The sequence below is a fragment of the Hypanus sabinus genome, chromosome 23, assembly GCF_030144855.1.
Source record: "Hypanus sabinus isolate sHypSab1 chromosome 23, sHypSab1.hap1, whole genome shotgun sequence".
Taxonomy (NCBI): Eukaryota; Metazoa; Chordata; class Chondrichthyes; order Myliobatiformes; family Dasyatidae; genus Hypanus; species Hypanus sabinus.
The window spans coordinates 26022141-26036705 of NC_082728.1; the positions used below are offsets into that span (position 1 = coordinate 26022141).

The following is a 14565-nucleotide window of genomic DNA, read 5'->3' on the forward strand; positions in this document are numbered from 1 at the left end:
TCCTACCAAATGCTTCGAGTTATTGCTGCATCATTCATATGCATTTCTTGCACCTGGCTTTACACTGAAAATGTTGTTGAAATCCATTTCTGAACTATGTCAGAAATTATCTCGATAGATTTATTATGGCAGTTTTCTCAGCACTGTAATTACTGGCTGGTGAGGAAAATTGCCCTATTTGTGTGTTTTCCCGATCAGATCTTTATACGGTAAAACTCACGCAAAATATTCTTTTCTTTGCAAATCCTCATGTTTTAGGACCTGACACACCAGGGTCTGTTACCCATGCTCCTTTAGAATTCTCTGGGGCCTCATTACCTGCACATCCATTAAAGACTATAAGATATAAGAGAAGTTTTAGGCCATTCAGCCCATTTAGTTTGGCCCACCATTCTATCATGGCTGTTATATTATCCCTTTCAACTCCATTTCCCTGCCTTCCCCAGTATCTCTTGATGCCCTCACTGATTAAGACCCTATCAACCTCTTTTTTAAAATATACTCAATGCTTGGCCTTCACAGCCATCCATGGCAATGAATTCCACCGATTCACTACTCTCTGTCTAAATATATTCATCCTCATCCCTGTTCTAAATTGACGTCACTCTATTCTGAGGCTGTGCCCTCTGGACCTAGATGCCCACTATGGGAAACATCCTCTCCATATCCACTCTATCTAGGCTTTTTAATATTTGATAGATTTTATTGAGGTTTGTCCTCATTCTTCTAAACTCCAACGAGTATGGGCCCAGAGCCATTAAGTGCTCTTTGTTAACTGTTTCATTCCCAGAAGCATACTCATGAACCTCCTCCAATATCAGCATATCCTTCCTTAAATAGGGGGCCCAAAACTGCTCACAACACTCCAAATGTGGTTTGACCAATGCCTTATAAAGCCCCAGCATCACCTCTTTGCTTTTATATTCTAGTTCTCTCAAAATGAATGCTAACTTTGCATTTGCCTTCCTTACCACTGGCTCAATCTGCAAGCTAACCTTTGAAGAATCCTACACTAGGTCTCCCAAATCCTTTTGCACCTTCTGATTTTTGAATTTTCTCTCCATATAGAAAATAGCTTTCGCCATTATTCTTCCTACTAAAGTGCATGGTCATACACTTCCCTACCCTATGTTCCATCTGCAACTTCATTGCCCAATCTCCCAACCCAACTAAGTCGTTCTGTAGACTCCTTGCTTCCTCAATACTATCTGTCCATAAGATATAGGAGCAAAATTAGGCCATCTGGCCCATTGAGTCTGCTCTGCCATTCAATCATGGCTGATCCTTTTTTTTAATCTCTTCCTCAACCCCAGTTCCTGGCCTTCTCCCCGTAACCATTGACACCATGTCCAATCAAAACCTATCACTCTCTGCCTTCAATACACCCCACGAGCTGGCCTCCACAGCTGCATGTGGCAACAAATTCCACAAATTCACCACCCTTTGGCTCAAGAAATTTCTCTGCATCTCTTTTTTGAAATGGCGTCCCTTGATCCTGAGGCTGTGCCCTCTTGTCCTAGACTCTCCCACCATGGGAAGCATCCTTTCCACATCTACTCTGTTTAGATCTTTCAACATTTGAAAGGTTTCAATGAGATCCCATCATATCCTTATGAATTCCAGTGAATACAGACCCAGAGCCATCAAACGTTCCTCGTAAGATAAACCTTTCATTCCTGGAATCATCCTTGTGGACCCTCTCCAATGCCAGCACATCTTTTCTAAGATGAGGGGCCCAAAACTATTCACAGTACTCAAGGTGAGGCCTCACCAGTGCCTTATAAAGCCTCAGCATCACATCCTTGCTCGTGTATTCCCTCCACCTATCTTCATATCATCTGAAAACTTGACCACAAAGCCATTAATTCTTTCAACAGATCATTGACATACAACAGGAAAAGAAGTGGTCCTGACACTGACCCCAGACAGCCTGAAAAGTTCGGAGGCCTGTATATATCTTCCATTAGGGTCTCTTTACCCTTACAGTTTCTTCGCTCTAACCACAGGAACTCTACATCTTCCAATCTTGTGCCACCTCTGTTGAAGGATTTGATTTCATTTTTTACTAACAGAGCCACTTCACCTCCTCTGCCTACCCGCCTGTCTTTTTGATACCATGTGTAACCTTGGATGTTGAGCTCCCGACTTTGATCTTCTTTCAGCCATGACTCAGTGATGCCCACAAAATCATACCTGCCAATCCTAACTCTGCTACAAGATCATCTACCTTATTCCATATACTAAGTTCAATCAGATATAATGCTTTTAGTCGGAATTCATCACTCTTTTTGATTTTGCCTCCATGTTACACTTCACTTCATCCCACTGACTGAAATTTTGCCCTATCATTTGCCTCTCCTTCCTCACAGTCTCACTATATACTGTGTATACGTACTTGAATACCAACTGCCCCGTCTTTAACCCTATCACTCCGGTTACCATTCCCCTGCCAGATTAGTTTAAACTCTCTCCAACAGCTCTAGCAAACCTGTCCACAAGGATATTGGTTCCCCGCCCCCCGCCCCCCAAAGTTCAGGTGTAACCGGTCCCTTTTGTACAAATTAAACCTTGCCTGGAAGAGATCCCAATGATCCAGAAATCTGAAATGCTGCCTCCTGCACCAATCTCTCAGCCAGTCATTCATTTGCCTAATCATCCTAGTCTTACCCTGTCGGGCACATGGTGCAGGCAGTAAATACTACACTGGAGGTCCTTCTTTTCAGCTTTCTGCTTAACTCCCTGTATTCTCTCTTCAGGACCATCTCCCAGTTCCTACCAATGTCGTTGGTACCAATATGTACCATGACTTCAGGTTGCTCATTTCCCCCCAAAAAAATGCTCCCCCTTTTAAACTACTAGGTTCACTGAAAAGCTTATTCTACCACAGTGTAGCAAGAGAAGGCAAGTGAATTAAAACAATTAAAGGTGAGTGTTCAACGAAAAAGAGGAACATCCTCTGAGTTCCTCCAGCATTTTGTATATGTTACAGAGGAACATTCAGTTGTCTGGAAAATCCATTCACCCATGCTGGGTTATTGGAGATTTAATGTATATTGCAACCTGAAATATTAAGCAGCTGTACTGTATATCAACTTTGACAAGTAGGATATCTTCACTTAAATGAAGTCACCTCATCCTGCCAATATGTTATATCTAAATCCTCAAACTACTCTCCTTTCATCAAACATTGGGCGAGCAGCAAATTTCTCCAATTAAACCATAGGAAGTTCAAGACGATTACCACCAGTCTTTGCCGTGAGCTGTATTCCTATACCACTGACTATCTTTCCATCCGCAGCTCTCCGAAATGGAACCAGATTATCTGCAACCCTGATGTTGTCCGTGAGACCATTTGAATTGGAAATCTCTATGTCATCAGTAATATCACCTACTTCCTTCTCCACAAACTTGCTCTATGCCTCCCCTGCTTCAACTCCTTTGCAGCTGAAATCCTCACCCCAGAATGGGAATGCGAAGTGGAATTCAAATGGGACCCGACGTAGATTGGGAAACCACTTCGCCGAGCACCTATGCTCAGCCCATCAGAACAAATGGGATCTCCCAGTGGCCACCCGTTTGAATTCCACTTCCCATTCCCATTCTGGCAGGTCCATCCACGATCTCCTCCACTGTTATGATGGGGCTGCACTTGGGTTGGAGGAACAACACCTTGTATTCCATTTGGGTAGCCTCCAAGCTGATGGCATGAACTCGGATTTCTCAAACTTCCAGTAATGCCTTCCCCCTTTTCCCTCTGTCTGTATCCTTTGAGAATTAGACGAGCCAATGAGTTCACTTGCACAAATTGATTGCATCATCAACCACAAATATACCTCCTTAAATGTGTAAGACTGTTATTGTAGTATTGTCAATTAAAGTTCAAGGTACAAAGTAAACTTTTTATCAGAGTATGTCACCACATATAACCCTGAGAGCATACTCTGTGTGCATACTCAGCAAATATGTAGAATAGTATCTATAAACAAGGATCAAAGAATAATGAAATAGAGCATAGAAAACAACAAACTGTGCCAATGCAAATATAAATAATTAGTAATAAATAACAAGAGGATGAAATACATAACAAAATAAAGAGTCCTTGAAATGAGATCATTTGTTTTGGGAACATCTCAATAGATGAGTGTAGTTGTGCTCTTTGTTCAAAAGTCTGATTGTTGAGGGGTAGTAACTGTTCTTGAACCTAGTGGTGTGAGCCCTGGGCACTTGTACCTGCTACCTGCTGGCAGCAGGGAGCGAAGACTATGGCCTGGGTAGTGAGGGTCTTTAATGATGGATGCTGCTTTCCATTGACAACGTTTCATGTAGATGTGCTCAATGGTTGGGAGGGCTTTACCGGATGTACTGGGCTGAATCCACTACCTTTTGTAGGATTTTCCACTCAGAGGCATTGGTATTCCCATAATGCAACCAGTCAATACACTTTCCACCTCACATCTATAGAAGCTTGTCAAAGTTTTTGATGTAATGCTGTATCTCTGCATGAAGTAGAAGTTGTGTTTTCTTTGCCATTACATTTATACGATGGGTCCAGGACTGGTAAGTAACAGCCAGGAATTTAAAATTACAGACCCTCTTCACTTCTGATCCTCCAATGAGGATTTTCTCTTAGAGCTCTGGATTCCCTCCCCTGAAGTCTCCTTGGTCTTGTTGACATTGAGTGAGAGGTTTTTGCTAAGACACCACTCAGCTAAATTTTCAATCTCCCACCAGTATGCTGATTCATCACCTTTGATAAGCCCCACAACAGTGGTGTCATCAGCAAACTTGAATATGGTACTGGAGCTGTACTGAGCCACACAGTCATAGGTGTAAAGCAAGTAGAGCAGGGGGCGAAGCACACAGCCCTGCGGTGCACCTGTGCTGATGGAGATTGTGGAGGAGATGTTTTTGCCAATCTGAACTCACTAGGGTCTGCAAGTGAGGAAATCCACGATCCAATTGCACAAGGGGGTATTGAGGCCCCGGACTTGGAGATTACTGGTTAGTTTTAAGGGGATTATGTAATTAAGTGCTGAGCTGTGTTTGATAGAGGATCCGGATGTATGCATCTTTGCTGTGCAGCTGTTCCAAGGTTCCAAAGAATCAAATCTAATCTTAATTTATATCGACCTCAGTCAAATACTTAAACTGTATAAGCAAACAATTGGTTTTGGTTTATGAACTGCCTTTTCAAAAAACTTTTTGCAAAACGCTGTGATTCTAAGATTTTCAAGAAATGTTGCAAAGTTACAGATGACTGAGAGTTAAACAGACCTGGTAATTTATGTATAACTACATGCCCAAAGAAAAGGTTTTTTCCTGCAGGGAATGCTGAGTTTTGAATACAATGGATTAGACCCTTCCATCATTGCACAAAGTGGAATTAAGTTGAGAATAGCCATAGTTGAAAGGGAGTAGAAACGATTTTGGAAAAAAATATTGTCTAGCAGAAGTGACAAGTGAGTCCATGCAGATGGTTGGAAGAGTGTGGGGCTGGCCTCTTGATTGGGGTATGCTGAACTGCAGAAAGTTGCAACACAGATGGGAAGAATGTTGGAAGTTTTCAGTAATGGTAGAAAGTTGACAACTATGGTTCTCGAAATTATTGGCATCCATATTCCCTCCTTAAATGAACTTCAAGTCAGCAGGATCTTTCCTGATTAGTTGCACTGTTACAAGAATGATGACAGGACTATTTCTGAAATAAGGATTGAAAACGTTCGGGATGGATATGAGAAGAATAAAACTGATTTTTATAATTCTGCCTGGTGGTGGAAGCACATGTAAGTATTCAATTTGGAGTAACCCTTTTGAGAAATCCAAAGCTTTAGAGAATATTCAGAAAGACGGCCACCCTTAAGCAAACCTGAAAATCCCAAGAAGAATTTTCAGATTTGCTTAAGTACAGCCATCTTTCTGAATATTCTTTAAATCTTTCCTAGCACAGAGTGGATGCAGAGCAAGGATGGAAAATATGAGTTTGTTAAAGTAGCAGAACAATTCTTTTGCAGCAGTGCATACACATATTATAAAAGTTGCACCATTACTTCAAAATGTATTCAGCTGTGTCAGTAACACGACTGATGCTTGCTAGTATGACTGTCATCGGCCACCACGTGGGGTAAGTGATGTTGGATGAGCAGTTGTCAGTGTGTTCCAGTGCACCCATGTAAGGTTAACTCCCACTGGCATTCTGCTCTGACGTAGCCAGTGTTCTGGTGGATTCGCTCAGTTGTTCAGTGCACTTCCATGAAACGGGAGCTCATCTGTGAATGCTGCTAAAAGTGCTGGGCCTCATTGAGACACTGTTCCTAGAAATAAGTCATGTACCTTATATGTAACAGAAAAATGCTTTGGGTTCTTTGAAGTCAAATAGGGCTAAAAGAATCAAATTTCTTAAATCTGCCAACTTTTGTTAGTGAGGTTGAAGCAATACCCTTTCTTCCAATCTTTATAGTGGGCTGAAAAACTGGGAAGTAGCAAGAAATGCATGAGAATATTCTAACCCATTTTGGTGAAATATTCCTCAAGTAATTATAGGTCAACAGAAAGTGTTTGCTTTGATCTTAGAACATAGAAATCATTCCCTGTCCTTTGGTCCAGAATGTTGTACTGACCATGTAACCTACTCAAGAAACTGCCTAGAGTTACCCTACTGCATAGCCCTCTATTTTTCTAAGCTCCATGTACCTTTCTAAGAGTCTCTTAAAAGACCCTATTGTACCCACAGTGAATTTTTTCAGTAACATTTATTTGTTAAAAATATACGTTCATTTTGTAGTCGCACAGAAAGTTGGCAGTTTTAGATTGTAGTATTGCTTTGTTTCAAAGGGTTTTATTTTTCTTCAACAGTGCTGCCATTGGGATTGGCTTCTATGGAAACAGTGAAACCAATGATGGTGTCTACCAGCTGACCACCTCCATCTACAATGCAAACCACACACTTGCTGGAATAGATGGCTTGGTAAGGTGACTAGTTTTTACACCTTCTGGAATATTTTTAATTGTATTTCTTGGCGCATCTATGAGGGGCGATTGATATGTTTGTGCCCTTAGGTAGAAGGAGTCAATTTTAGAAAACCTGGCACATTTATATTTCAACATAGTCCCCTCCTACATTTACACACCTAGTCCAGCGGTCGTGGAGCATACGGATCTTGGATCTCCAGAAAGTGTCCACAGATGGGTGATTGATAAGTTCATGGCCTAAGGTAGAAGGAGATGAGTTATACAGCTCTCGTTACATACACATGCAGGTCATCTCTTTGTGATTATGCAGAAAGTTTGAAGTTAATAACTCATCTCCTACCTTAGGCCATGAACTTACCAATCACCACACATACATTGCAAAATCTTCATTGTTGATATTTGTATAATAATGTGTCCATTATCAAAATAAGGCCTCTACATATAATACACACAAAATGCTGGGGGAACTCAGCAGGCCAGGCAGCATCTATGGAAATGAGTAAACAGTTGATGTTTCAAGGCAAGACCCTTGTGTATTTCTCTTTTGCCTCTCAAAAGCAGAGGTGGAGGAGTATGCCTCACGATCAACTCCTCTTGGTGCACAGTTGTATCAGTGCTGTCCCAGTTCTGCTCTCCAAAGCTGGAATATATCGCAATTAAGTACCGTCCATTTTACCTGCCGCGGGAGATTTCTGTTATTTTGGTAATGGTGTACTCTTCACCTCAGGAAAACAGGCTCTAGATGATCTGAGCAATGTGATCAACATGCATAAAACAGCACACCCTGAAACCTTCGCCATCATTTTGGGGGATTTTAACCAGGCCAGCCTAAGAATTATCATCAACAAATCACTTGTACGAGAGGAAACAACACACTGGACCACTGTTACACCACCTTCAAGAACGCCTTCCACACCCTCACTTCAGAAAGTCTGATCACCTGGCTGTACTCCTGCTCCCTGAGTATAGGCAGAGTCTGAAGACTGCAGCACCAGTAGTGGGAACCAAGAAGGTACGGACAAGAGAAGCTCAAGAGTGTTTACAGGACTGCTTTAAATCAGTGGACTGGACTGTATTCAGGGATTCATCTTTGAATCTGGATGAGTATGCCACAGTTGTAACGGACTTCATTAAAACCTGTGTGGATGAGTGTGTGCCTGTGAAAACTTGCTGTATGTTCCCAAACCAAAAGCTGTGAATGAACCAGGAGGTTTGTCGTCTGCTTAGGGCTAGATCTGTGGCGTTTAAGTCTGATGACCCAGGTCCGTACAAGAAAACCAGCTATGACTTGTGGAGGGCTATTTCAAGAATGAAGAAACAAATCTGAGCGAGGTTTGAGGAGACATTGGAAGCACGTAAACTCTGCCAGAGTTTGCAGGGCAATACTTCCTACAAAGCGAAACCTAATAACATGAATGGTAAAGATGCTTCTCTACAAGAGGAGCTCAATACCTTCTATGCTCGCTTTGAAAGGGAGAACACAACTACAGCTGTGACGATCCCTGCTGCACCTGGTGATCCTGTGATCACTGTCTCGGAGCCCTGTTTGGCTGTTTTTTCAGGAGGGTGAAACCTCACAAGGTGGCAGGCTACGGTGGAATATTTGGTCAGTCTTTGGAAACTTGTGCCAACCAGCTAGCAGGCTTTCAAGGACATTTTCAACCTCTATAGTCAGAAGTTCTCACCTGCTTCAAAAAGGCAACAATTATACCAGTGCCTAAGAAGAGTTGCCTTCAGTGAGCTGCCTTACTGCTTTGGCTCAAGCACTCACATTTACCACAATGAAATGCTTTGAGAGGTTGGTCATGACTGTAATAAACTCCTGCCTGAATAAGAACCTGACCCACTGTGATTTACCTATTGGCATAATAGGTCTACCGCAGGCACAATCTCTGTGGCTCTTCACGTGTCCTCAGATCACCTGAAAAATGTAAACACGTATGTCAGGATAGTGATCGTTGATTATAGCTCAACGCTTAACACCATTACTCTCACAGTTCTGAATGATAAGCTACAAAACCTGGGCCTCTGTACCACAATCTGCAATTGGATCTGTGACTTCCTAACTGGAAGACCACAGTCTGTGTGGATTTATAATAATATGTCCTCCTTGCTGACGATCAACACTGGTGCACCTCAGGGATGTGCACATAGCCCAGAGCCCTACTTCCTCTACACCCATGTCTGTTTGGCTAGGTATAGCTCAAATACCATTGATAAATTTGCTGATGCAATCATTGTATCATTAGATGGAGACGAGAGGGCGTACGGGAGCAAGATATACCAGTTGGTTGAGTGGTGCCTAGCGACAACCTTGCACTCAATGTCAGTAAGACAAAAGAACTGATTGTGAACTTCAAGAAGGATAAGACGAGGGAACACGTACCAATCCTCATAGAGGGATCAGAAGTGGAGAGAGTGAGCAATTTCAAGTTCCTGGGTGTCAAGATCTCCGACGATCTAACCTGGTCCCAACATATCGATGTAGCTAGAAAGAAGGCAAGAAAACGGCCATATTTCATTAGGAGTTTGAAGAGATCTGCTTTTTTAACAAAAACACTCAGAACTTCTATAGATGTATGGAGGAGAGCATTCTGACAGGCTGCATCACTGTCTGGAATGGGATGACTACTACACAGGACCTAAAGAAGCTACAAAAAGTTGTAAAATTAGTCAGCTCCATCTTGGGTACTAGTCTCCATAGTTTTCAAGACATCTTTAAGGAGTGGTGCCTCAGAAAGGTGTGGTCTAATATTAAAGACGCCAATCACCCAGGACATGCCCTCCTCTCATTGTTACCTTCAGGAAGGAGGTACAGAAGCCTGAAGCCACAGACTCAGCAATTCAGGATCAGCTTCTTCCCCTCTGTTATATGATTCCTAAATGGACATTGAATCCAGGAATACTACCTCACTTTATTTTTAATACATGATTTCTGTTTTTGCACTATTTTTAATCTATTCAATATACATTTACTGTAATCGATTTGCTTATTTACTTATTTTTCATTCTATATTGTCATGTATAACATTGAACTACTGCTGCTAAGTCAACAAATTTCATAACACATGCCGGTGATGAAAAACCTGATTCTAAATCTGATTTCCAGCCTCTGCAGATTTTCTCTTGTTTGTGATTCTTTTACATATAATATCAAGTATTTTAATGGTAACTTCCAGTAGTTTTTTTCATAAATTTTAACAGTTCCAATTCCTATTTGGAGATTGGCAACACCAGAGCACTTTTACATGTGGAGGGTCCAACACTAAAATCCTATACTTTCCATTATTTGGTGCCATTTGCTCTGTCCTTGGATTTCTGTGATGTCTAGCAGTGAAGACCCACCTTTCCAAGATATCCCAACATTCAGTCACTGTGCTACTTAAGTGTGGACAAGGGACGGTTGGATGTACGTTACAAAAATCTAGATCACTAACTTTTAATGGTGAGCTCTTTTTAAGCTTTCAAATGTAATGTAAAATGAACAACATTAGTAACTGCCTCCCATTTTATCTTAAAGCTGTTTTTTGAATTGGTTTGTCAAATGGAAAAAGGCACCAGTTAATTATTGAATAAACGATTCTTGTCTCTTTCTTTGCTCATCTGCCATGGAGAGGCAGAACGGGACCATTCATTCAACTTCTGTACTCGTTTCTTCTCTCCCCCTCCCCCCACACGAATATCTCACTTCAACACAGCACAACTCTACGTTTAGTGTTCTTGTGTGCGTACAAAAATCTTAAGGGATGTAAGCTTCCCTGTCAAGGGAACCATTTATAGCTTGTCCGTAAAAGGGCAATGAGTAATCATTAGTGAATGTCCCCTCTTCTAATTTTATGTAAGAAGGACCATTGATTGACGAAGGAGCTGAAGCTAGCTTGTTTTGGAGGAATGCTCTGGGGAACCTCGGCAATAATGGCCTTACACTGAGACGATTGACCTCCAGTAACCATTAACAACTTCCTTTGTGTGTAATGTGACTCCAGCTGCTCAAAACATTTCCCTTGACTCATGTTGATTCCAATTCCTTGATGTCACAGTCTGTCAAGTGGTGCATCCATGTTAAGGGAATTCCTTGTTGCTTCACCTTTGGAATTCAGTTGTTTAGTCAACTGAAGACGAGTGGGTCTGGCAAGGCCTAATTACAGCAAAATCATGCATGGCTTTCGATTGGTGCAACTTGACAGTACATTTGAGAGCACCTTCCATTATTTTGTTGATTGAGATTGGGCATTGATTACAATGTACAAAATGCTGGAGGAACTCAGCAAGTCAGGCAGAATCTATGGAAAAGAATAAACAGGCGATTTTTGGGCTGACCCATCAGCAGGACTGATTTCGAAGTACACTTATTTTCAAGGAATGTATAAATTGTACAACTTTGAGATTTGTTTGCTTATAGGCAGCCACAAAGCAAGAAACCCAAAAGAACCCAATTAAAAAAAAAAGAAAGACCAACACCCAATGTTCAGAGAAAGGGGGAAAACACGATCATGCAGACAATGGAAGTAAGCAGCAGCATTCCAAAACAAAATGAGTCCTCGGATCCAAACCCTGGAGCAGCCCATCTTAGGCCCAAGCCTCGGTATCTGTCTATCCTATTAGTGGGTGAGGAGCACAGCAGCCAGGGACAGTCTTCATAGCCCCAACATCATAGAGAGAGAGAGAGGAGTGAACATAACGGGAGAGCGAGCGAAATCGGTTATTGCCTCCAATCCGACACCGTCTCTCCGGTATTTCATTTACTTTGTCCAAACAGCTTCACACTGGGACCCAGGCACCGCTGCAGCAAAAGGTTCCAGGCTTAGAATATACCGCCCAGCATTCACTCTGTTCCCAGATTTTGCCAACCCAAAGCCACTCTCAAGTTCTCCAGTTCAGCTAGGCATCCAGAGCAATACAACCTTGCACCCGGGCCAGTTGTACGGGTATCGGTATTCCTCTGCCTCGCCCTTTCCTCTCCAAATAGCTCACTCCATCTTCATCCCTCAAGTTCTCTCGCCTCTTCATTGTTTGTGGTGATAATTTGTGCTGAAGGGTCACGGCCCGAATGTCGCCAGTTTTTTTCTTTCTATTGATGCAGCTTGACCTGCTGAGCTCCTCCATCGTTTTCTGAATTTCTAACATCTGTCGAATCTCTTGTGTTCATAGTGGTTGATTGCGTTTTGCATACCTGGGCATTATGAGCTTGACTGAACGTGTGAGTTGTGGAGTATAAACATTCAGAAGTACAGGCAGAACGTTATGAAAACAGGTAATGCTGGAGGCTAATGAGCACTATCTGATTTACTTCCCTGATTTAGCTGAGATTCAAATTTGAATTTTAGTGCAGAGCACCCCATGTTAATTTTGCACTAATCTTTATTGCCCAATATCCAATCCACAGTCTTTGTAAAATGTTGATTAAATTGATCATCTCCAAGATGTGTCCATTTTTGAAAAAAAAAGCTGCTGATAACGCTTATGTCAAGTGAATAGACAGAAAATAAAAGCTGTTATTTAAAAAAAGTTAAACTTGGTTGAATAATCAGTAACCAATATTTACCAGTATGCTTTTAAACATTTGTTTGGACAAGTGGTTAAGATAACGCAGTCTATGCATTCACTTTAATATCCCTGCCCACAAATCCCTTCACCCTGAACTACTGTGACCATAACCCTGTTGTTCTGTGACTTTTCAGCACTCTTATTTGTAGAAGAGACTAACTTGGAGGCCAACTTTCAACATCATGGCAAGCCTGCGTCCTTTGAATGGGCTTGTGCTGACCAGGTTTTGTATCAACATGGACGTTTAAAAAAAAAGATGTGAAACCCGTATTAACCAAGACATTTAGGATATAGGGTTATCATGTGACAATGCCCATGAGATGATGGATCGCATGGAAGCAGTAAATGGCATTGGGTCAAATTGTGCTGGCTTTGACATGCTACGTTCACTGAAGTTTAAAACCTCTCCAGAGCATTATGACCTCCTTATTCCACAGCTTTCCTCTCTTTGCTTTTGTTGTTTCCTTGCAAAAGACACTTAGCATTGAATTTGTGCAGCGCCCTTCATTCAATCGCACTGAAACTGGATATGCGCGTGTGCAACGTGCTTAACCCAGTTACAGCTGCTTGAAGCAAAAATGTACTTCGTGCATTGTACTTCATTGAATTGCAAATCTATAATCTGGCTAAATCCCTCAGTCTGATATGTCAAACTCCCATCAGTGATTATGTGAAATGCAGTGTGTACTATAAGACCACAAGATATAGGAGTAGCTCCAGGCCATTCGGCCCATTGAGTCTGATCCACCATTCTATCGTGGCTGATTTATTACCCTTTCAAACTCCATTCGCCTGCCTTCTCCCTGTAATCTTTGTTACCCTGACTAATCAGGAACCTATCAAACTCTACTTTAAATATACTCAGTGATTTGGCCTCCACAGCCGCCTACGGCAGGGAATTCCACAGAATCACTACTCTCTGGCTGAAGAAATCCCTCCCCATCTCTGTTCCAAATGGAAATTGCTGTATTCTGAGGCTGTGACATCCTCTCCACGTCCTCTTTATCTAGGCCTTTTGATATTTGGGAGGTTTCAATGGGATTCCTCCATATCCCCCCCCCCCCATTCTTCTAAACTCCAGCAAGTACAGGCCCACAGCCATCAAACACTCCTCATACATTCAGCCTTTCATCCCAGAATTATTCTCATGAACTTCAACCCTCCCCAATGCCAGCACACCTTTTCTTAGATAAGGGCCCCAACACTGCTCATAATACTCCAAGTGCAGTCAGACCAATGCCTCATAAAGCCTCAGTATTACGTCCTTGCTCTTACGTTCTCCAAATGAATGCTGACATTGTGTTTGCCTTCTTTACCACTGGCTCAACTTGCAAGTAAACCTCGAGGGAATCCTGAATGAGGACTCCCAGTTACTTCGCACCTCTGATTTTTGAATTTTCTCCTCATTTAGAAAATAGTCTATGCCTTTATTCCTTTTACCAATGTGCATGATCATACACTTCCCTACGCTCTATTTCATCTGCCACTTCTTTGACATTCTCCCAATATGTTGTAGTCCTTCTGCAGATTCCCTCTTTCCTCAACACTAAATCTTTATATCATCGACAGACTTGGGTGCAAAGTTCTCAATTCTGTCATTCAAATCATTGACATATAAGAAGCAGTCCCAATACAGACTCCTGTGGAAAATCACAAGTCGCTGACTGCCAGCCTGAAAAGGCCCGCTTTATTCCTACTCTTTGATTCCTGCCAGTCAGCCAATCTTCTATTCGTGATAATTTCTTTCCTGTAATACCAATGCCAAGAGCTTTAATTTTAAGTAGCCTCATGTGCAGTATCTTTTCAAAGGCCTTGTGAAAATCTGAGTAAACAACATCCACTGACTCTCCTTTGTCTATCCTGTCTGCTATTTCCTCAAAGAATTCCAACAGATTTGTCAGGAAATCATGCCGGCTTTGGCCAATTTTATCACGTGCCTCCAGGTACCCTGAAACCTGATCCTTAATAATGGAATCCAGCACCTTCCCAACCAGTGAGGTCAGTCTAATTGGCCCATAATTTCCTCTCTTCTGCTTCCCTCCCTTCTGA

General features: G+C 42.0%; 1 protein-coding gene across 2 annotated transcripts in view; it reads left to right on the forward strand.

The window, feature by feature from the left end:
• Window positions 1–14565, forward strand: part of ttyh2 (tweety family member 2) — a 119157-nt gene that overhangs the window by 43561 nt on the left and 61031 nt on the right. For both annotated transcript variants that reach the window (XM_059948562.1, XM_059948561.1), the window contains exon 3: window positions 6853–6964. In XM_059948562.1, coding sequence (XP_059804545.1) covers window positions 6853–6964 — 112 coding nt within the window. The remainder of the gene's footprint in view (window positions 1–6852; window positions 6965–14565) is intronic.